The sequence below is a fragment of the Lates calcarifer genome, unplaced genomic scaffold (assembly GCF_001640805.2).
Source record: "Lates calcarifer isolate ASB-BC8 unplaced genomic scaffold, TLL_Latcal_v3 scaffold_6_14, whole genome shotgun sequence".
In the NCBI taxonomy this organism is placed as follows: Eukaryota; Metazoa; Chordata; class Actinopteri; family Centropomidae; genus Lates; species Lates calcarifer.
Genome location: NW_026118172.1, coordinates 1 through 19,506, shown reverse-complemented (window position 1 = coordinate 19,506; position 19,506 = coordinate 1). Strand labels below are relative to the sequence as shown.

At 46.4% G+C, this 19,506-nt stretch overlaps 2 protein-coding genes across 2 annotated transcripts; one reads left to right on the top strand and one right to left on the bottom strand.

Annotated features, from left to right (window-relative positions):
* Positions 1–936: 936 nt before the first annotated feature.
* Positions 937–15,743, top strand: LOC108882368 (serine/threonine-protein phosphatase 2A 56 kDa regulatory subunit delta isoform). Its single transcript, XM_018674827.2, has 17 exons — positions 937–1,114; positions 3,036–3,119; positions 4,894–5,074; positions 6,626–6,825; positions 7,087–7,197; positions 7,963–8,055; positions 8,145–8,275; positions 8,534–8,593; positions 8,676–8,784; positions 8,893–8,946; positions 9,333–9,503; positions 9,915–10,042; positions 10,430–10,531; positions 10,681–10,753; positions 11,036–11,083; positions 11,198–11,308; positions 11,460–15,743. Exons 1-17 carry the CDS (start codon positions 1,088–1,090, stop codon positions 11,595–11,597), a joined length of 1,821 nt encoding a protein of 606 aa, XP_018530343.1. The 5' UTR covers positions 937–1,087; the 3' UTR covers positions 11,598–15,743.
* On the bottom strand, positions 15,608–18,221 carry LOC108882366 (male-enhanced antigen 1-like). Its single transcript, XM_018674823.2, is given in 5 exon segments — positions 15,608–16,849; positions 16,930–17,038; positions 17,108–17,164; positions 17,167–17,475; positions 18,102–18,221. Coding segments are annotated over 4 exon segments (645 nt in total). The 5' UTR covers positions 17,464–17,475; positions 18,102–18,221; the 3' UTR covers positions 15,608–16,667.
* Between the last annotated feature and the right edge of the window lie 1,285 nt (positions 18,222–19,506).

Genomic DNA, 19,506 nt, shown 5'->3' with positions numbered 1-19,506 from the left:
AGAAATAAAGTCAGCTGAAACAGAAAGACACGTGTTTTTGTGTTTTTGATTTGAGGTGAGTTCAGATCCTGTAGCTGCCTGTCAGTCCTGTCTGAGGGATCAGAACCCATCATGACCGAGAGTGGAACCAGCAACTCTTCAGGGTGAGGGCTCAGAGGCAGACTACCTGTTCACTCAGCTGATACTGATCAGTAGGTTTAATGTGACCTCACTGATCCTGAACAGGTGACAACATGAGACAGATGTGAACGAATGAATCACATCATGAAAACACGTCTGAGACAAGTGTGAATAAAAACATCTAGGAAAGATTTCTGTCTCACTCAGGTTGTAGCTGCAGACGTTCTGACAGATGTGGGGTCTTTAGAATTCAGAATGAATAAAGTTTTGTGAGTTTGAATAAAATTTGGAGAGAGAGAAGCATCCATTACCTGAGCTCTCACCTGGACAAAGTTAATGATCAGTTCAGGTGTGTTCTCACAGTAATTCATCAAAGGTGTGTGTTGGCCTGATCCAGAGCTCTCAGCAGCAGCTCATGGTCTTCATCAGTGGGAGTTTCTCTACAGGTCGATTTCCTCTCAGAGCAGAAGCAGCAGACAGAGGGTTTTATTCTTATTAAAGCAGATAAACTCCTGACATTTACTTTCTTATTTATGTATGTATGTGTGTGGGGGGGTCTTGGTGGTCCTGGTGGTCCTGGTTGCTGAGTACCTGATGCTGTACTGTATCTCCCGCCTTTGAGAGGTCAGTTGCCGTGAGGCTCGGTGTTGAAGAGGAGCTGTGGGTGGAGGAGGTGGAGGAGTCCGACCCTGTGGTCAGACACAGCTGGGTATCATCAGGTTGAAGGTGTTTTGTTGCTGGGGAAGGAAGCCTGAAGTCCTGCCTCACCCTCATCACCAAACTCACGGACAGCCAATCAGAAAAATCGCCGCGCACGTCACTAGGCAGGTTTACACCGCGGCAACCAATCAGATGCTTCGAGTCGGGAACGGGCGCAGGGATCGGAGACAGACCGAGTGACAGCGTCTGAGTCCCGGGGAAGAGCATCACGGATCCTCCGTGAAGAACACCCTGCCTCACAGTCAAGATGCCGAACAAAACCAAGAAGGAAAAGGTGAGTGTGCGGTTACATGACGGCAACACGACCCGTCTTACACGGAGATATGAGCGGGAGGCGGCGAAGCTGCCGTTATTTAGTCCAGTTCAGACTTCAGTCGTTATATTTTACCGAGCTAACATGCTAAGGCCCCGCTAGCATAGGACGGCTAAGCTAACCGCTAGCCGCAGAGTTGCTAGCCGCAGTAAAAGTCCGTGTCTCCGGTCGTCTCCTTCCGTGTCCGCAGCTCAGACGCCTCATTTAGCTTAAACTGCACATTAAAGACCGCGTCCAGCCGTTTGAACCGGGAGGCGGGCTGGTTCCTGCCCGGGAGCCAGCAGGTGAGGTGAACAGGCTGCTGCTGCCGGAGCTCCGGGGAGGAACCGCTGCCCGCTCCCTTCAATTATTCATCGGGCAGAAAGCAGGCTGGGCTCGGTGTTAAAGTGTCTGTGACTCATTCATGCATGTGAGCCTCCATTAAAGATGCTGTTAGCTGTTAGCTGTTAGCTCCTGCAGAGGTGTCAGCTTTGGAATCACTGGGTGTTTATGGAGGTGATCCAGGTTCTGCCAGAAACCAGGTCCGGACCGAGTCTGAACCGTCTCAGGGTTTGTCTGCTGCTAATGTCAAATCTAAATGACTTGACGTGATGTTGTAGTGTCTCTGGGTCTGCGTTGATTTTCTGCTCCAGATTTTCCACAGGTTTAATGATATTAATAATACGGGTTCAGAACGACGGTGAACTCTCAGTGAACATGCAGCTGTGTTAAAGTCAAAGAAAATTAATCAGAAAACAGAAAGACTGAAACAAGAAATCGATTAATTGATCAACTGACTGAATCATTATCAAGTCTCTGTGTTAGTTATTCGTAGATGTGGTGATAAAGTGCTGGGAGCTGCTGTGAACATGAGGTCTGGAGTTTAATCTGGTGAAAGTTTAAACCTCTCGTCTCCTCTTTGGACTGAAGACATGAAGTTTGTGTCCTGCTCTCCTGCTGTTAACTCTCAGTACACCTGTGAGCAGACAGGTAGAACTCACCTGACACCTGATCTCAGAGGCCGGGTGGTGAAGTTTACAGCCTGTTGTTGTGCAGTAATCAGATGTCTTCTGTCCTCGCTCAGTCTGAGGTCAGGATCTCTGGTCCTAGGTCAGAAACAGAGGAGATGAGGAGATGATTTGGACAGTTTCCTTCCTGTTGAAGGAACAGACGAGTCACTGTCTAATCGCTGAGTATCTGAATGCCGTCTGTAGTTCACACATCAACAGCATCATGACTGTGAGTCTGCAGCAGCAGGGACATGCTCAGGTTCATATCACAGCCTGGGGATGGTGAATGGAGGAGTAGAACTCTGATCAGGATCAGAGACTAAACTGACTCAGAACCAGAACCAGAACAGTCTTATTGTAGGTTCAGACAGTTCAAACCTCCAGTCAACAGAAGAACACGGGAGACAGAAGACAAACCTGAAACCTGAATAAACTCTAATAAAACTGTTTCCTACTGAGCTGATGCTGCCTTCAATGACTCCAGCACCAAACCACATCCACGCATTACTCCAGATGTATCCGATTACATCAGGACTCTCTGTACCTGTGGGTGGAGGCCTGCAGGTGATTCTTCACTCTCTCTTCAGACTTCCTCTCTCTAACATAGCTAAGAAAAGTGCTGTTTAAATAAAGTTTGTGATTCTTAGTTGTTCTTGTTGGAGATTAAAATGTGAAGGATAAAGTGAAAAGTGAAGGATGAGTGAATGTGATGAGCAGTGACCATCATCAGACTGAATATACAGATTATATATACAGATTAAATCCGTCTCTGTGGGTGAAATTATTGAAACCATTTTCACTGTCTGATGAAGAGGAGAGAGTCGTAACGTTTGCTGCAGTTTAACATGAATATTAACAGTTGGTTTAAAGTCGTTTCCTCTGTGTTTCAAAAGGAAACGACCAAATCTGCCAAAAGCAGCACAAAGAACAGTAACAGCAGCGGAGGGAAGGATGCGGCCACAGAGAGCTCGGACGAGGTGAGTGTGAACTTTAAAACACAAAACACATGATGGAGTCACGGCGTGAGGCGTTCAGGGTCACATGCTCCGAGTAACGTCTGCAGGGAAACAGAGCTGCTGCTGTTCACTGGTAGTAACACACAGGCAGTCAGAGTGATGTTACACAACACAACACAACAACACAACAACACAACAACACAACACAACAACACTAAACTTTATTAAACTGATAGTTCTGATCGACTGAGCTGCTAAACACACACCTGTGACCACACTACATCCTCTTTACTGCACCATTCATTCATTCACTCATTCATTCACTCACTCATTCATTGAGAACTAAAACCCTTCATGTGGTTTAAGATCAGAGTCAGAACATTAGAGGAAGAGACAGAGAATTGAAACAGAGAGAAAGTAGAAACCCTGCACCTGTAGTCAGGTAACGTTTTGAGGTCGTGTCACTGAATCATTCAGAGAAGATGGAGCGAGGAAACCTCACCTGTTCCTCAGGTGTTGTAAACTGAACAAGAAGCCGCTGCTGATACAGGAAAGTTTCTAACTTCCTGATATTGATTATAATCAGTAATGTTACAGATGATATTGATTATAATCAGAGTAATGTTGTTATAGTTGTCAGTTGTCGTCTGTGTGTGTTTGTTCATGCTTAAATCAGAGTGAGTCTGTGATCTGAGAGGAAACAGCAGCTGGTAAACATCACTGTCGTTCTTTAAATGATGCGTTTAAGGAACAAGTCGTCATCAGGAACTGAAGAGCTGCACGCTGTAAAATATGACGGATGTTATTTTTTACAGTGCAGAGGCAGCAGGTTATCTTGTGTCAGGTCTTGAGGACTCTGTGGAGTCCTGGTCTCAGACTCAGACTGTTACTGAGGAGCAGGTGATCAGGTTCAGGTGTAGTTTACCTGCAGCCTCCTGTAACGAGGTCAAAGGTCAAAGGTTTACTGTCCTCACTACTGTTTCTAAGTGAGAAGACATTGTGTTCAGGCTGCGTCTGAATAATCAGACATAAAACCACTGGACTGAAGTGATGTGAAACTTCACTCACTTCTTTGCTCTGCATTGTAACGTTTATTCTGATTTTCTCTTTGTATTTTAACTCCTGTATATTTTCTCTTGAGTGCACTGTACAGGGTGTAATAATTCTCACTATACGTCCAGGCAGCTACAACATGAAGTACTCACTGTAACACAGACACATTCAGCTCAGGTATGTGGATGTTAACCTGTAAGGTGTTAGCCCTGCTAACATTAGCCACACCAGGAGAACCACTGTGATGTTGTTCACCTGCATCACTGTGCTCAAACGGAGAGTTTTCTGACCAGAATTAAAACTTTATTCAGTCAGCAGTGAATTCACTCGTTAGGATCAGAGCACGAGACGAGTCACATCAGAGGTCATGTTTGTTCAGAATGATGTGGCTGGATCAGTGAAGCTGCAGTCAGTCAGTCACTGTGAACATGTGTGTGTTTGTACCTGTGGTCAGATCCTCAGCAGACACCCACCGCTGAACCTGTCCACACTAACACACCTGAAATCACCTGACTGCTCACCTTCACTGAGCATGTGCAGGTGTAAATGCTAGGCTTAACCATAGCAACAACGATGAGGTGGGTGGAGCCCAAGTCAGAGCTCAGGGTGTGATGGAGTTCACCACAGAACTACAACTCCCAGGATGCATCAGTGAAGGGAAGTTTAACAGACAATCTGCTGTAAACCTGTTCTGTTCTGTGTGTGTGTGTGTGTGTGTGTGTGTGTGTGTGTGTGTGTGCAGGCCCAGCAGCAGCAGCAGAGCGGCAGTAAGCGTCCCAGTAACAGCACGCCTCCTCCCACTCAGCTCAACAAGATCAAATACTCTGGAGGTCCTCAGCTGGTGAAGAAGGAGCGACGCCAGAGCTCGTCCCGCTTCAGCCTGACCAAGAACAGAGAGCTGCAGAAACTGCCTGCACTCAAAGGTAACACTGAGACACTAGACACTGATCTGAACCTAACGCTGAGCCAGGACATCCAGCTGCGTCTGATGTTCACACATGATAAAATAAAGATGAGGAGACAGTGCAGTGATATTTACCACAAACACATGATGAGCTGTCAGCAATTAACTGGAGTGAAGAGAGACCTGTAGCGCCTCCTAGTGGACAGATATTAGAAAAAGATATGACCTGTTTGTGTGTTTGTTGTCCACAGATTCTTTGATCTGTTGCTCTTTTTATTAAAGAGTCAGATCCTTTTAGTTTAACCAGAAACCTCTCTGTATATCTCTACCAGACTCTAAACTAAAAGGATCTGACTCTTTAATAAAAAGCTCTGTCTCTGTACAAACATTGTTGTGGACACACTGACTCACTGCAGCAGCTCCAGAGATTTAGATTTGTATCAGTCACCATATATATATATATATATATATATATAATGTTTCCAGAATCTAAATACATGAACAGGAACAAGCTGCAGAGTGAGAGTGTGTGTGTGTGTGTGTGTGTGTGTAATGCGGTGCAGACAGAGCTGGTTTCCATGGTGATATCAGTGTTTCAGGTGTGTGATCAGAGTGTGATTCAGCAACCTGTTGTCGTCATGTTACAGTTTTAACATCGTCACACAGAGAATCATCAGAGACGTCACAGGTTTGAATCCTGTCGACTGACAAGACAGGAAACCTCAGCTGCTTTATAGATGGTTCAGTTACTGTGAACAGAAACAGGTGGTCTGAGATCAGTGTTGAAGTTATTTCTTCTCTTGTTCAGCTGTTCTATTAGATTCATCCAGAGAGAAGTGACCACTGAACAGATCATCATGAACCTGAATCTGTTTCACCTGTAGGTTCAGGTTCCTTCAGTGTTGATGAGGTCTCCTCCTCTCCACAACAAACAGACCACCTGATTAAAACCAGTAAAACAGTTTGATGTTAAATGTGAGGATCTTTGATGGACTCAGAACGTTTCTCTGATCCTGAAGATCCAGACGTCTGACAACTAAAACCTCCCTCTGGTTTAAGATCAAAGTCAGAATGTTAGAGAATGTTGTGGACTGAAATGTCCGACAGAGCAGAAAGGTGAACACCAGCATGGAGAGTGAAGGTGAGACAGAACCAGGAGCTGACTCTGTGAGATGTGGTTTGGTCACACAGACCAGAACCTCCTCTACCTCCTCCACAGGAACCAGGTCAGAGAGTGTGGACAGAGTTTACGACTGTGAGGAACAAAATAAAGCTCAGAGGTCAAAGGTCAGAACAGAGTTGAACCTGCAGCAGGAAACGGAGGAGGAGACGACTTCTATCTGCAAACACCTGGTAGAAAGGAAACGTCTCCACATGTTGTGTTGTTATTGTGTGTGTGTGTGTGTGTGTGTGTGAGAGAGAGAGAGTGTGTGTCTCAGTGTGTGTGAATCAGCTCTAACGAGGTTTAACAGGAAGTTCAGTTTCTTTCAGAGAAGAAGAGAAACAGGAAGTAAAGGTCAGTTGTCTTCTTCTGTGGTGCTGACCCCTCCCCTCTTGTTGCCCCTCTCAGATGCCCCTCCGATAGACCGTGAGGAGCTGTTTGTGCAGAAGCTGCGTCAGTGCTGCGTCCTGTTCGACTTCGTCAGCGACCCGCTCAGCGACCTCAAATATAAAGAGGTGAAGAGGGCGGGGCTTAACGAGATGGTCGAGTACATCACACACAACAGTGACGTGGTGACCGAGTCCATCTACCCTGAGGCCGTCATCATGGTGAGACGACACACGACATCCGACACACAACCTGAACCTGATCCTCTACTTTAACACTGAACCACACAACCACTGTTGCTAATGTTACTCTGTTACTCTAATGTTACTCTACTAATTTCTACTAATTCTCTTTAATGACAAATGATCTTTATTGTCAGTAAAACACTCTGTAACACTCTCACAACCAGGTTTACAACACACGCACACACACACACAGACACACACAGTGTGTTGTAGTAACAGCTGTGTGTGTTTGTTCAGTTTTCAATGAACTTGTTCCGGACTCTTCCTCCGTCCTCCAACCCGACCGGAGCAGAGTTTGATCCTGAGGAGGACGAGCCGACACTGGAGGCCGCCTGGCCTCACCTGCAGGTACACACCTCTGACCTCTGACCTCTGTAAACTCATCACACATTAACACACCTCACACACAGGACGAGCTGTTCACTGTCACAACACGACAACAGGAGGAGGTAGAAACTCCAGAGAGTGACTGTTTCTACAGCACAACCACAGTCCCATCAACACACACTGTAAAGCTTAACACACACACATCACTGCTCATCATCATGGACCAACATCAGTAACACACCTGTGTGTGTCCGATCTCTGAAATAATCTACAAAGTGTTAAAACTCTGAATGAACTGATGCTGAGTTTCAGCTGCACATGTAGGAAGTTTATTGTAAAAGGAACAGAGGAGTGTTTCCTCCTGCTGCACCTGAAGCAGCTTCTGTGGAGGAGCTGCTGGTTAAAGATGGCCGACAGTTACAGCGTCAGGCAGTAACAGAGGATGTGAGAAGAGACGGTTAAAGGACTTAGAAACGTCTCGTCCTACAGACACTTCAGAACCTGACTGAGGTTTTCTATTCAGTTCTTTAATGGTTGAAGTGACTTCTCTCTAAAATCAGATCAGTTCTCAGGTGGTTGTTTTTCTGAAAATGAACAGAATCAGTTTTAAACAGTTTTATTGTTTTTGAACGTCGCTCTGTTGAAAACACACAGAATGAAACTAAGGGACTGATGGAGGAGGAGCTGATCGCAGTGATTACCTGATCATCAGCTCTCTGCTGCTCTCTGTGGCTCTGTGAACCTGCTTCAGAATCCAACATGTCTGCCGTGTGTTTGTCTCCACAGCTGGTGTACGAGTTCTTCCTTCGCTTCCTGGAGTCTCCAGACTTCCAGCCAAACGTCGCCAAAAAATACATCGACCAAAAGTTTGTACTGTCGGTAAGACGAGGTCTCTGAGCAGGAGGTGAATGTGTTGGTGTTTCGCTTCAGACTGAACTCTGACTCCAGGTTTAATGTGTGTGTTAAAGCTGCTGGAGCTGTTTGACAGTGAAGATCCCAGAGAGAGAGACTTCCTCAAAACCATCCTCCACCGCATCTACGGGAAGTTCCTGGGCCTCCGAGCCTACATCCGCCGGCAGATCAACAACATCTTCTACAGGTCAGAGAGAGGAGGAGGAGGGAGGAGAGAGGAGAGAGAGGAGAGAGGAGGAGGAGAGAGAGGAGAGAGGAGAGAGAGGAGAGGGGAGCTGAGCTGTGGAGGTTTCAGTGTCTCAGCCATAAATAGTTTACCATGAAAATCCAGTCATGAATCATCAGAGGAAACGTCTCCGATCATAACGATCAGTTATCAATTAATTCATTATTTATACTGACAAACAGCTGTGACTGAATAAAACCATGTGTCGTTGTGTTACAGATTTATCTACGAGACAGAACATCACAATGGCATCGCTGAGCTGCTGGAAATACTGGGGAGGTAACACACACACACACACACACACACACACACACACACACACTCTCTCTCTTTGTGTAACTGTGTGTCGTCTCTCTCTCAGTATAATCAACGGCTTTGCGTTACCACTGAAAGAAGAACACAAGATGTTTCTGATTCGAGTTCTTCTGCCGCTTCACAAAGTCAAGTCTCTGAGCGTCTACCACCCCCAGGTCAGAGAGGCATCATCTGTGATGTCATCAGTGATGTCAGTGAGTGACGTGTGGCTCAGTCTAACCTCAGTTTGCTGTGTGTGTGTGTGTGTGTGTGTGTGTCTGCAGCTGGCGTACTGTGTGGTTCAGTTCCTGGAGAAGGACAGCAGTCTGACAGAGCCGGTGAGTCTGCTGCACACATCCCGTCTGTTTCCATGGCAACGCTGTGAAAACTGCTGTTGATGATGATGATGATGATGATGACAATGATGGGTGATGTTGTGTTTCCATAGTAACGTACAGAGAGTGGACACATTAACTGACATCATCAGTCAGAGCTAACGTTAGCTTGATTCACTGGAGATAAACGTCAGTGACAGTATCTGACAGTATCGTTAGTTCATTTGACCTGGACTTCAGTGAACACAGCTGGACCGTTGTCATGGAGACGGGAACTCAGACTGGAGGTTGTTGGACCTTGTTTAACAGGGTCATCAATGATCAGGTGTAGGTGTAGGTGGGGTTCTGTACTCTGACTTCCTGACAGCCATGACCTCTGACCCCTGCAGGTGATCATGGGTCTGCTGAAGTTCTGGCCAAAGACTCACAGTCCAAAGGAGGTGATGTTCCTGAACGAGCTGGAGGAGATCCTGGACGTCATCGAGCCGTCCGAGTTCGTCAAAGTCCAGGAGCCGCTCTTCAGACAGCTCGCCAAGTGTGTCTCCAGCCCACACTTCCAGGTACCAGAACCTGAACCTGAACCTGAACCAAGACTACAACTAAAACTTCAGAATCTGGAACACAATTACAACATAAACTGACCTGATGGTGTGTGTGTGTGTGTGTTTGTGTGTGTGTGTGTGTGTGTGTGTGTGTGTTTGTGTGTGTGTGTGTGTGTGTGTGTGTGTGTGTGTGTGTGTTTGTGTGTTTGTGTGTGTGTGTGTGTGTGTGTGTGTGTGTGTGTGTTTGTGTGTGTGTGTGTGTGTGTGTGTTTGTGTGTGTGTGTGTGTGTGTGTGTGTGTTTGTGTGTGTGTTGTGTGTGTGTGTGTTGTGTGTTGTGTGTGTGTGTGTTTGTGTGTTTGTGTGTGTGTGTGTGTGTGTGTGTGTTTGTGTGTGTGTGTGTGTGTGTGTGTGTGTGTGTGTGTGTGTAGGTTGCAGAGAGAGCTCTGTATTACTGGAACAACGAGTACATCATGAGTCTGATCAGCGACAACGCTGCAAAGATCCTCCCCATCATGTTCCCTGCCCTCTACAAGAACTCCAAGAGCCACTGGAACAAGTAACACACACACACACACACACACACACACACACACTGACAGCTGGGGGTGGAAATACTGATACTGATCAATAACAGATCAATACTCCACATGTAGAACCAGAGTTTGATCTTTCCCTGCTGTTCTGACTCACACACACACACTGTTCACCCAGAGCCAGGCTAACAGCTAAGCTAAGCTAAGATAAGTTAAGATAAGATAAGCTAGCTCAGGGAGTGAGTGTTTCCAGCTGCAGCTTCATTTCTCTTTACAAACCAACAGACAGGAAACATCACAGCTGTCTGAGTCACATTGTAACTGTAACTGTAATGTAACTGTAACTGTAACTGCAGTGGACAGTGATTAATCTCCTGTCATCAGTCACTAAATCTGAACTCCCCCCTCAGGACGATCCATGGTCTGATCTACAACGCTCTGAAGCTCTTCATGGAGATGAACCAGAAACTGTTTGATGACTGCACGCAGCAATACAAGGCCGAGAAACAGAAGTAAACAACAACACACACACACACAGGCTGCTCGACCTCCTGACAGACGACTCTGAGGGTTTACTGACCCTTTAACACAGGAAGTTATTATTATTATATTTGATTTATTATTATTATTGATTAATTATTGATGGTGTGTTTCTGTGCAGAGAGAAATACAAGCTGAAGGAGAGAGAGGAGATCTGGCACAAGATCGAGGAGCTGGCCCGACAGAACCCACAGGTACAACACTCACCTGTCCTCTCCTCCTCTCCTGTCTCCTCTCCTCACCTCCTCACCTCACCTCCTCACCTCCTCTCCTCCTCTCCTGTCTCCTCTCCTCACCTCCTCACCTCACCTCCTCTCCTCCTCTCCTGTCTCCTCTCCTCACCTCCTCACCTCACCTCCTCACCTCCTCTCCTCCTCTCCTGTCTCCTCTCCCTCACCTCCTCACCCTCACCTCCTCTCCTCCTCCTCTCCTGTCTCCTCCTCTCACTGACTGTGCGTCTCCTTCTTTACCTCCAGAGTAATAAGCTCCACCCTCTCCGTCCTGGACTCCACCCACAGGATGAGGTCAGTTTTTAATTCATTCACAAACACAAACGTCAGACACATGAACTGATAATCAACTTATCTTATATGTGTGTGTGTGTGTGTGTGTGTGTGTGTGTGTGTGTGTGCGTGCAGTACATGTTGTACAGTGACAGCACTGTGGCTGTTTACTCGATGGAAACAGAGACTCCAACAGCTGAAGACATCCAGCTGCTGAAGAAGACTGTGGAGACTGAGGCCTCACAGGTACACACACACACACAGACACACACAGAGCAGTTGTTGTTGTTGTGTAGTTGTTGTGTAGCTGCTCCGTTACAAACACAGTCCTGAGTTGAACGGTGGACAGTGAAGTGCTCTCAGCAGGTGACTGATGGATTTGTCTCTGTGGTTTCAGGGCCTGAAGGATCTGAAGAAGGACAAAGTCCTGATGAGGAGGAAGTCGGAGCTGCCGCAGGACGTCTACACCATCAAAGCTCTGGAGGCTCACAAGAGAGCCGAGGAGTACCTGACAGCCAATCAGGAGGCTCTCTGACCGGGGGAGGCGGTCCCTGCTGAGCCTGACTCCGCCCCCTCCTGTCCGTCTCCTCGGGGGGGAAGTTGAAGCTGTCGTGGAGAAACTGGTCCGGGGTCAGATCGGGACGGAGCTGACGCTGTGTTCAAAGAAGAAAAAAAATAAATAAAAAAAAAAGAAGAAGCCTCTCACCTCTGCCCCCGGTGGTGAAAACAAGTAAGACACTCTGTAGAAGCTCCGTCTGTCCACGTGCTGTGAAAGTGTCCGACGTGATGAACGAGCTTCATGTTGCACCTTCATCTCCGCTTCACCTGCTGCTGTCTGTCTCCACCTCACACTGCCGCCAGGTGACCGGCTCCTGAACGCAGCGTCGGGTCCCTGAAAGCATCGCCAACAGGCCTTTTCCACTGCAGGAACTTAGTGATGTTCTGTTGTTGATTTCTGCTGGACTCTGCCTGGTGGAGCAAACACTGGAAACACTGCTTCACAGAAAAGAAGAAGCTCCTGAGTTCAGGAGACGCTGAAGCAGCAGGAGCAGAGACTGACGGCCAAACTCTGTTTTAATAATCGATCAATCATTTCAAGCAGAATCTTTGATTCAGCTTCAGACGAGAAGATTCGCTGCTTCTCCTCACAAATCAGTGAACTGAATATAAGAACCACCTGAGGCTCTGCAGAGTTTCTGTGTTTAACAATCAGTAAATCAAAACCAACAATCAGCTGATAATCATGAGCAGCCTGTTCTGAAGGACTGAGTCAAACAGAACCTGGAACCTGAACCTCCTCAGGTTCTTCGGGTTGGAGCTCGTTAAGTTCCTGAAGTGGAAAACTCCTCCGGCTCTTCACCTCCCGTGTCCTGAGACGCCTGAAGCAGAACAGATGAGTTCACTGACTCGCTCTCTGACAGCAGCTTCGCTCCGGAGCCCCGCCCCCATCCACCTGACCCGACCAATCAGCTGTCAGCCTGGATCTGAGGTGGACTGGAGACTGAAGCAGCTTCAGACTGACGACGATGAAGATGATGACGAGGAGACACAGTGAATGTAAACGTCCAATCAGCATCCAGTTAATCCACGTTTCTCTACTTCCTTTTTTTTTATTTTGAAGGGGGCGTGGCCACACCTCATCACCGAGTTTTTAACCAATGAGAGTCGTCGTCTGCATGAGGACTCACTTCCTGTTGTTTCGTCCTTTGTCCACTCAGAGCTCTTAAAGAGAGACACCTGGTCTGAATGTTCTGTGACGACGCTCCACCTGAACTGTAGAGATGTAGCGGTCACTCGTCAGGTCAAAGGTCAAACACAGACTCCTCCATGAGAGAGACATTCAGGGGTAATAGGAAATTATGAAACTGAAGAAGAAGTGCAGATGTGAGCTGAGTGTTGCAGCGTCAGTGTTTGTTGGAGCAGGTTGTTGTTATTTCACCTGTGATGTGTTTAGATGAGTGTAATCTCTGCAGGCAGCTGATCACACAAATCTGCAGCTGAACCTTTCTCTGAGCGCGCTCAGTGCGTCTTTTCGTCATTTGACGCCATCGTCGACCAATCAGAACTCAGCTCTGTGTGTCATGTGATTAAAGATGACCTCACATTCCCAGTCGGCGGCTCTGATTGGCTGTCTCTCTGCTGTGGTCTCTGCAGCTCAACACAGACTGGAGACGTTTTTATGTTGATGTTGTTCTTTGTTCGGTCCGACAGTGAAAAGTTAGATTTCATCTTTATTTCAGGTTTTCAAAAGTCTAAAATAAGTCTAAAATAAATTTAAAATAAGTCTAAAATAAATTTAAAATAAGTCTAAAATAAATTTAAAATAAATCTAGAATAAGCGTGACGAGCGCTGCAGAAGCTGTCGTCTGTGGTACAGGAAGTTACAGATCTGAGCTGAAATGTTTTCTCCCTGAACTCAGACGTTAAAGAACGTCTCACTGATTTGATCTCAGTTGTTTCTGTTTGATAAACTCGTGGATCTGATCAAAGTGGACTCGGATGTTTTCACCTGAACCCTCCTCAGAGCACATCTGGACGGTCTCACATTGTTTCTCCTCAGCCACTAGAGGGCGCCACTGTACGAACACGTCTGAGTTTCAGCTCGAGCTGTTAACTGTTCGTCTGCTGATGTTCTCTGATTTCACCACAGAACCCAGTGATCCCAAATCCCTGATTTATCAGAACAAATACTGAGATTTCATCCACCAAAATAAAAGCTGGGGACATCAGATGTGGAGCAGAAAAAAACTGTTGTTTTTAAAATGGGTTCAGGATCAGGATGATGGATTTTTTTAAAGTAAATTTTAAATCCAGCTTCAGCTTTTTTAAAAATCAGAAACTGAAAACCAACTTGGTTTTTAAAGTCAGATGTTACTGCTCTGCTCCCTGCAGACTCAGACTCCCATGATCCTCTGCTGTCAGCGCCATTTACAAACGTCTGGTCCGTATCTCAGTGTTAAACGCTGCATCGCAGTTTGAGCCACGAAAAGTTTCTGAAATCATCCGAAAATGTTGAGTTAGCACGTGATTCATTTATTTCAGGAGGTTTTTAAAGCTGCTTCTGTGTCGGTTCACGGTCACGTTTAGAAAAATATTAAATGTGATTTAAGCAGCAGCTATTCTGTGTCTGCTACAGTTAAAACCAGATAAAAACTGGATGCTGAAAACACCTCGAGAAACGTACAAGAGTTCTTTTTTGTCTTTTTTTTTCTCTCAGAAAAAACTTCAAGTCGACAAAGTAAAATTTTTCCTCATTAAAAAAAACTTTGATCGTCACAAACGTCGTGTTTTTTTCTGGACAGAAACTGGATCAGTGTCGTGAGAACATTAAATATCATCACAGTGAATCAGCCTCTAATAGAAACAAACAGTATTTGATGTTAAAGTCCTTTCACAGACGTTGATTTGATTTGAGGTCAGGAGGTCAAACAGCAGCTGTGAACATGTTTCTGATCAATAATCACTGTATTAATGTTCTGCAGACCTGAGCTTTAAATCTTTTTATTGTTTCCTGTGACCTTTAAAAATAGTCGTCACATTCTTCAGATGGTCGACGGTTCTGCCTGCGGTTACTGTTGTTCTGTGTATTGACTCATGGCCACGCCCCTTCCGTCAGGCCACGCCCCTCACCCTGTAACGTTCACACCTGCTGTTTTTTATTCTTATTTTCTTCTCATCAGCTGTTGTTTAGTTTTTTCCTGTTTGTTCTCTCCTTGCTGTCATGTGGGCGTGTCCTTCAGAGATCAGCTGTCAATCAAAATGAGTGACCCCTCTGGTGGTGGCTTAGCCCACCCCCACCCCTGTTCTTTTGTTCGCCGCTGGACAAAATGGCTGCCACAACTTTTTGATTAGAGGAGTTAGTTTTAGATTTTACTGTCTGAAGCTGCTTTACTGTGAACCTGGGCACTGAGTGATGATGTCATTAGCTGGTGACCAGTGTCGGGGCAGATCAGGAGTCGCTTCATACACAGGTGAACATGGAGGAGGTGAGTGTAGATAAAGATGGCCGACACATCTCCACCTCCTTCCACTGCAGAAGTGAATCCAGAAACACGAGCGTCACCGCGTTTCAGCAGTATTTAAGTCCCGCCCACACACCTGCCTGACCAATCAGGAGTCAGTGTGCTCTGCATGTTCACACCTGTGATTTGTACCTGTCACTGCAGGAAACTGTTCTTAGTTTTTATCCTCCAGCTGCTTTGCTCACTTTAACATGAACGTGTAAGCTCTGCCTCCATCAGTGCCAACGACGTGTCATATTTCCTCAGCCGCCATTTTCACAAGTTTAAAAAATACGTTGTTGCTCCTTCCTCTTCCGTTACACAGCCAAGATGGCGGCCAGTGAGGGTTAGACCCCATCCTGGTTCTGACCAGTCAGAGGGAGGAGGAGAACCAGGAGATCCACAGCTGAACCAAACCATTGAAAATATTTAACCCCGACCCATCTGTAAACATCATGAGAGTGGGAGGAGTTGGATCTGAATGAAACAGGAAGTTAGTTTGTCCAGCGGCGAAGCTGAAACATTCAACACTAAAAGCTGAACGCTGCTTCCTGTCGTCCTGTACAGACGCTGAACTTTAATTAGGTCGAACATTACATCGTCTGAAAGTCTGATTTTGTACAGATGTTCATGTATGTACAGAAGAAAATACAAAGAAATAAAGTGGACATGTTTGACAATCAGAGTTTCTGTGCTTCACACACACACACACACACACACACACACACACACAGAGGAAAACTTCATGTACAAACTGAAATAAAACATGAATGTTTCAGTGAAGCCTCAGGTGGAATGTGACTTTATCTTTTTTACAGTTTCCTTCTCGTCCAGACGGAGACCTCAGCCCCGAGAGATGATCATCATCATCATCATCTCTGCTATTTACTTCACAAACAAGTTTAAGTTCAAATGTTGGAACAGGAACACTGAACTGTTCACCTGGTTACCATGGTTACCACACAGGTACGACAGCATCTGCAGGTCAGGGCAGGAACCACAACCATCAGAAACAGAGGAGCTGATCAATCGGCTGATCAATCGGCTGATCAATCAGTTAGTGATCAGTTGTGTCTGTGGGGGGGTCATGATCCAGAACACAGGCAGAGTGGAAGGAGTTTGTTCCTGTGATCAGACTCTGAGGTGATCAATAACTGATTACAGCTCTAACTGATCAGTGTTACTGTGATGACAGGTTTTTACAGATTCAAATGATAAATTTGCCAATTATTCTCTCGATTGATTGATCAGTTATTTGTTTTGTAAAAATATCAGGAAACAGCTGCAGATGTCAGCTGATCAATCAATTATCACAACAGGATTATTGATCTGAGTGTTTGATGTTTTAACAGATCAATCTTTTAGGAGTTTATTTATTGATTGATTTTTAATTTAAAGTGGAATCTTACCCCTCACCCCCCACCACCACCCCCGGAACTCAGGGGTCAAAGGTCAAACAGGTGAGTCCGAGAAACAACAGATAAAAAAACTAAGATCTTGATGTTTTAAAGGAGGTCTGTGATTGGCTGCTTCAGTCCGACAGAACGACGTCTGTGAAGTCTCCATCGCTCTGCGTCAGTGTCCCTGAAGTGGCCACGGTGCGTTCAGGGCCCGCTGATGTTGCTCCTGCGGCCGAGGCGCAGGGCTCCGGCGCTCTGCCGGCTCTGCAGCGTGTGCTGGACCATGTCCTTCCACTGGTCGTCTGAGATCTCTTGGGCCCACGCCGGCACGCCCAGAGACGGCAACGCCACGGCCGCCATCGTCCTCTTCACCAGCTCCACGTGGTCTGGGGGACAGGAAGTGATGTCACAACGATCCATATCACATGTCTCACCACAACAGAAAGCAGCAGAGCAGAGGACCGACCTGCGTCCATGGGGATGGAGGCTCGGCTCCTCAGAGCCGCCGCCCCCTCAGGGTCCTCCTCCTCGTCACTGTCAGGGGGAGGGGCTTCAGGAAGGTGGAGGCCCATCACCTGCAGGAGACAGACAGGTGAGTGTGGTCTCATCACGGAGCTGCTATGACTGACTGTTCCTGATCTCACCTCTATCCTCTGCTGCACCTGCTGCAGCTGCTCGGCGTGTGACGGCGCCTCCCCTGCTCTTCCCCCCTCTCCTCCTCCTCCTCCTCCGGCTGCTCGGTGGCGTTCTCTCCGTCAGGATCCTGGTTCAGAGGTTGATAATAATACCCCCCGCTGTTCACCTCCTCCTCTCCCTCTCCTCCTCCTCCTCTCCATCCAGCTCCATCTCTCCCCCTCCTCCTCACCCCTCCCTCCCCCCCGTTCCACACAGCTCCCACCGGCAGCAGCGCTCCGTCGGCCGGACGCTCGTCCTCTCCCAGCTCGTCCTCGGAGCTCGGTAAGACTCTCTCCGGTCCCATCGCAGAGCTCCACACTTCCATCCACAGACACACCTGGGGGGGGGGGGGGGGGGGGTAGAGGGTCCTGGGTTAGTTAACACTGCTCTGTGTGCTGCCCCTTCATGACAGTGTTATTAGTAGTAATAGTAGTAATAATAATAATGTGTTTTTCAGTTCAGATAAAAACTACATTTCTCTCCTGTTTCCTCTGAACACAAACACCTGCTGGTTTTTCTTTTTTCCATAAATGATCGTTTATATTTAGATTTTTAAGATGCAGAAAAAAGAATATTTAAAATATCAACGAGTCACTCTGATATTTCAAGTCAAGTTTGACCCAGAAATGAAGAATCTTCTCAGAGAACAGTGACAGTGATACAGAGACTGTCAATACCAAGATCGATATCCATATCAGTATCAATACATGTGTAATAAGCTGATATCAGCTGATCAGGGGCCTGGTCGTATTGTCTGAGTCTCTACAGAAAAATTAACCAGAACATGAACAGAAAGACCGAGGAGTCCTGCAGAAGCTCGGCTAACTGCTAACAACTAACGGCTAACTGCAACTGCTAACGGCTGCCGTCTGTCTGTTTCTCCGGTGATGAAACTTTCTCCTCTTGTTGTTTTATTCCGACGCAGAAACGAACCGTCTCCAGGTGAGAGGTTCAGGAGCTCACCTGTCTGCCTGTCTGTCTGTCTGTCTGTCTGTGCGGAGCTTCGGCTATTAGCTGTTAGCCGCTGCTATCTGCAGCTGCTGGTCAGATGCTTCCGGATACGTCACGACGCCGCAACAAAACGATCGTCAGAAAATATGCCTGTAATTTGTAAAAACTTTATTAACAACGTGAACCTAAACACAGCAGAGCAGTGTGTATATATAATATTCAGATTTATTTAACGTGTGGAGTTCTGTGTTTCACATTCAGACATTTAAATTTTTTAATAAATCAATAAAATGCACCAGTTTTCCTGCCTGATGGACAGAGAATCTAAAAATCTTCGTTAAACTCCAACAATAAACTGATCCCAGAGCCGTTTAAATCCTGCGTCACTCTGACCAGCAGGTGGCGGCCTTTTCCTCCTCATCAGTCAGTTAGGGCTATTATTTTGAAAATCCGGAGCGGAAGATGAGCGTGTCGGGTTTGTTGTTGTTTGCAGGATCAATCACCATCAGCTCCTAATCAATAATCAGTGATAAGTATCAATAATAGATATTCGGTTTAATAAAAATAATCTTCTCTCTCTCTACATGACGTCACAGACTGAAGAGGATTAAAACGAGGCTCAGCGGAGTGTGACGTCACAGGCGTAAAGATCGTGTGTTGATGAGGAGGTGTCACTCTGATCTGATTTCACAGCCTGAAATTTACACACTGATGTTTACATCATTTATCGAGTTAAATTATTAATGAGAAGAAAAGAAGAAAAGAAGTTTGGACACAAAAAGTAAATAAATAAAATAAAAGATCCACTCGTTTTTTTTCAGATCAGCAGCCAACTTTATGTTAATGTCGTATTTTATGTTATTACCGTGTTTATGTCCGTTCATCAATTCATGTTCTATTACAGAAAATACACTTTATAAATACTAATATTATAATGTTCAATTTATATACAGTATACTGTGACATCATTTAACACGATCCGTTGCTGTGTGATGTGTTTGGTCCCAGTAAACCGGTCAGAGTGAGACCCTCTCCTCTCTCTCCTCTCTCTGTGTCTCATAGTAACGGTCACCTGCAGAAACACACCGGGACACACCGAGCTCACACCGACCGACAGACAGACCTCCTGCTCAGCCGCAGGACACCGACCCCCCGCTCCGCCGCCCGCTTCTCTGCTGCCGATCAAACCTGATCAATCGATACCCGGATCGATCGGCTCTGATGTCCGCCGCGGTGGATCAGAACCGGCGCGTGGCCTGCGGCGGGATCAGAGGCACCGGAGCAGTGAATGATGACATCAGCGTGTGAGAGTCCGATCCTCCCCGCGTGAGCTGATCGATCATTTTATCAGGTTAATTGATCAGCTTTGCTGCAGCACTAATCACAGTTCTTTATCGATCACTTGATCTCTGATCAG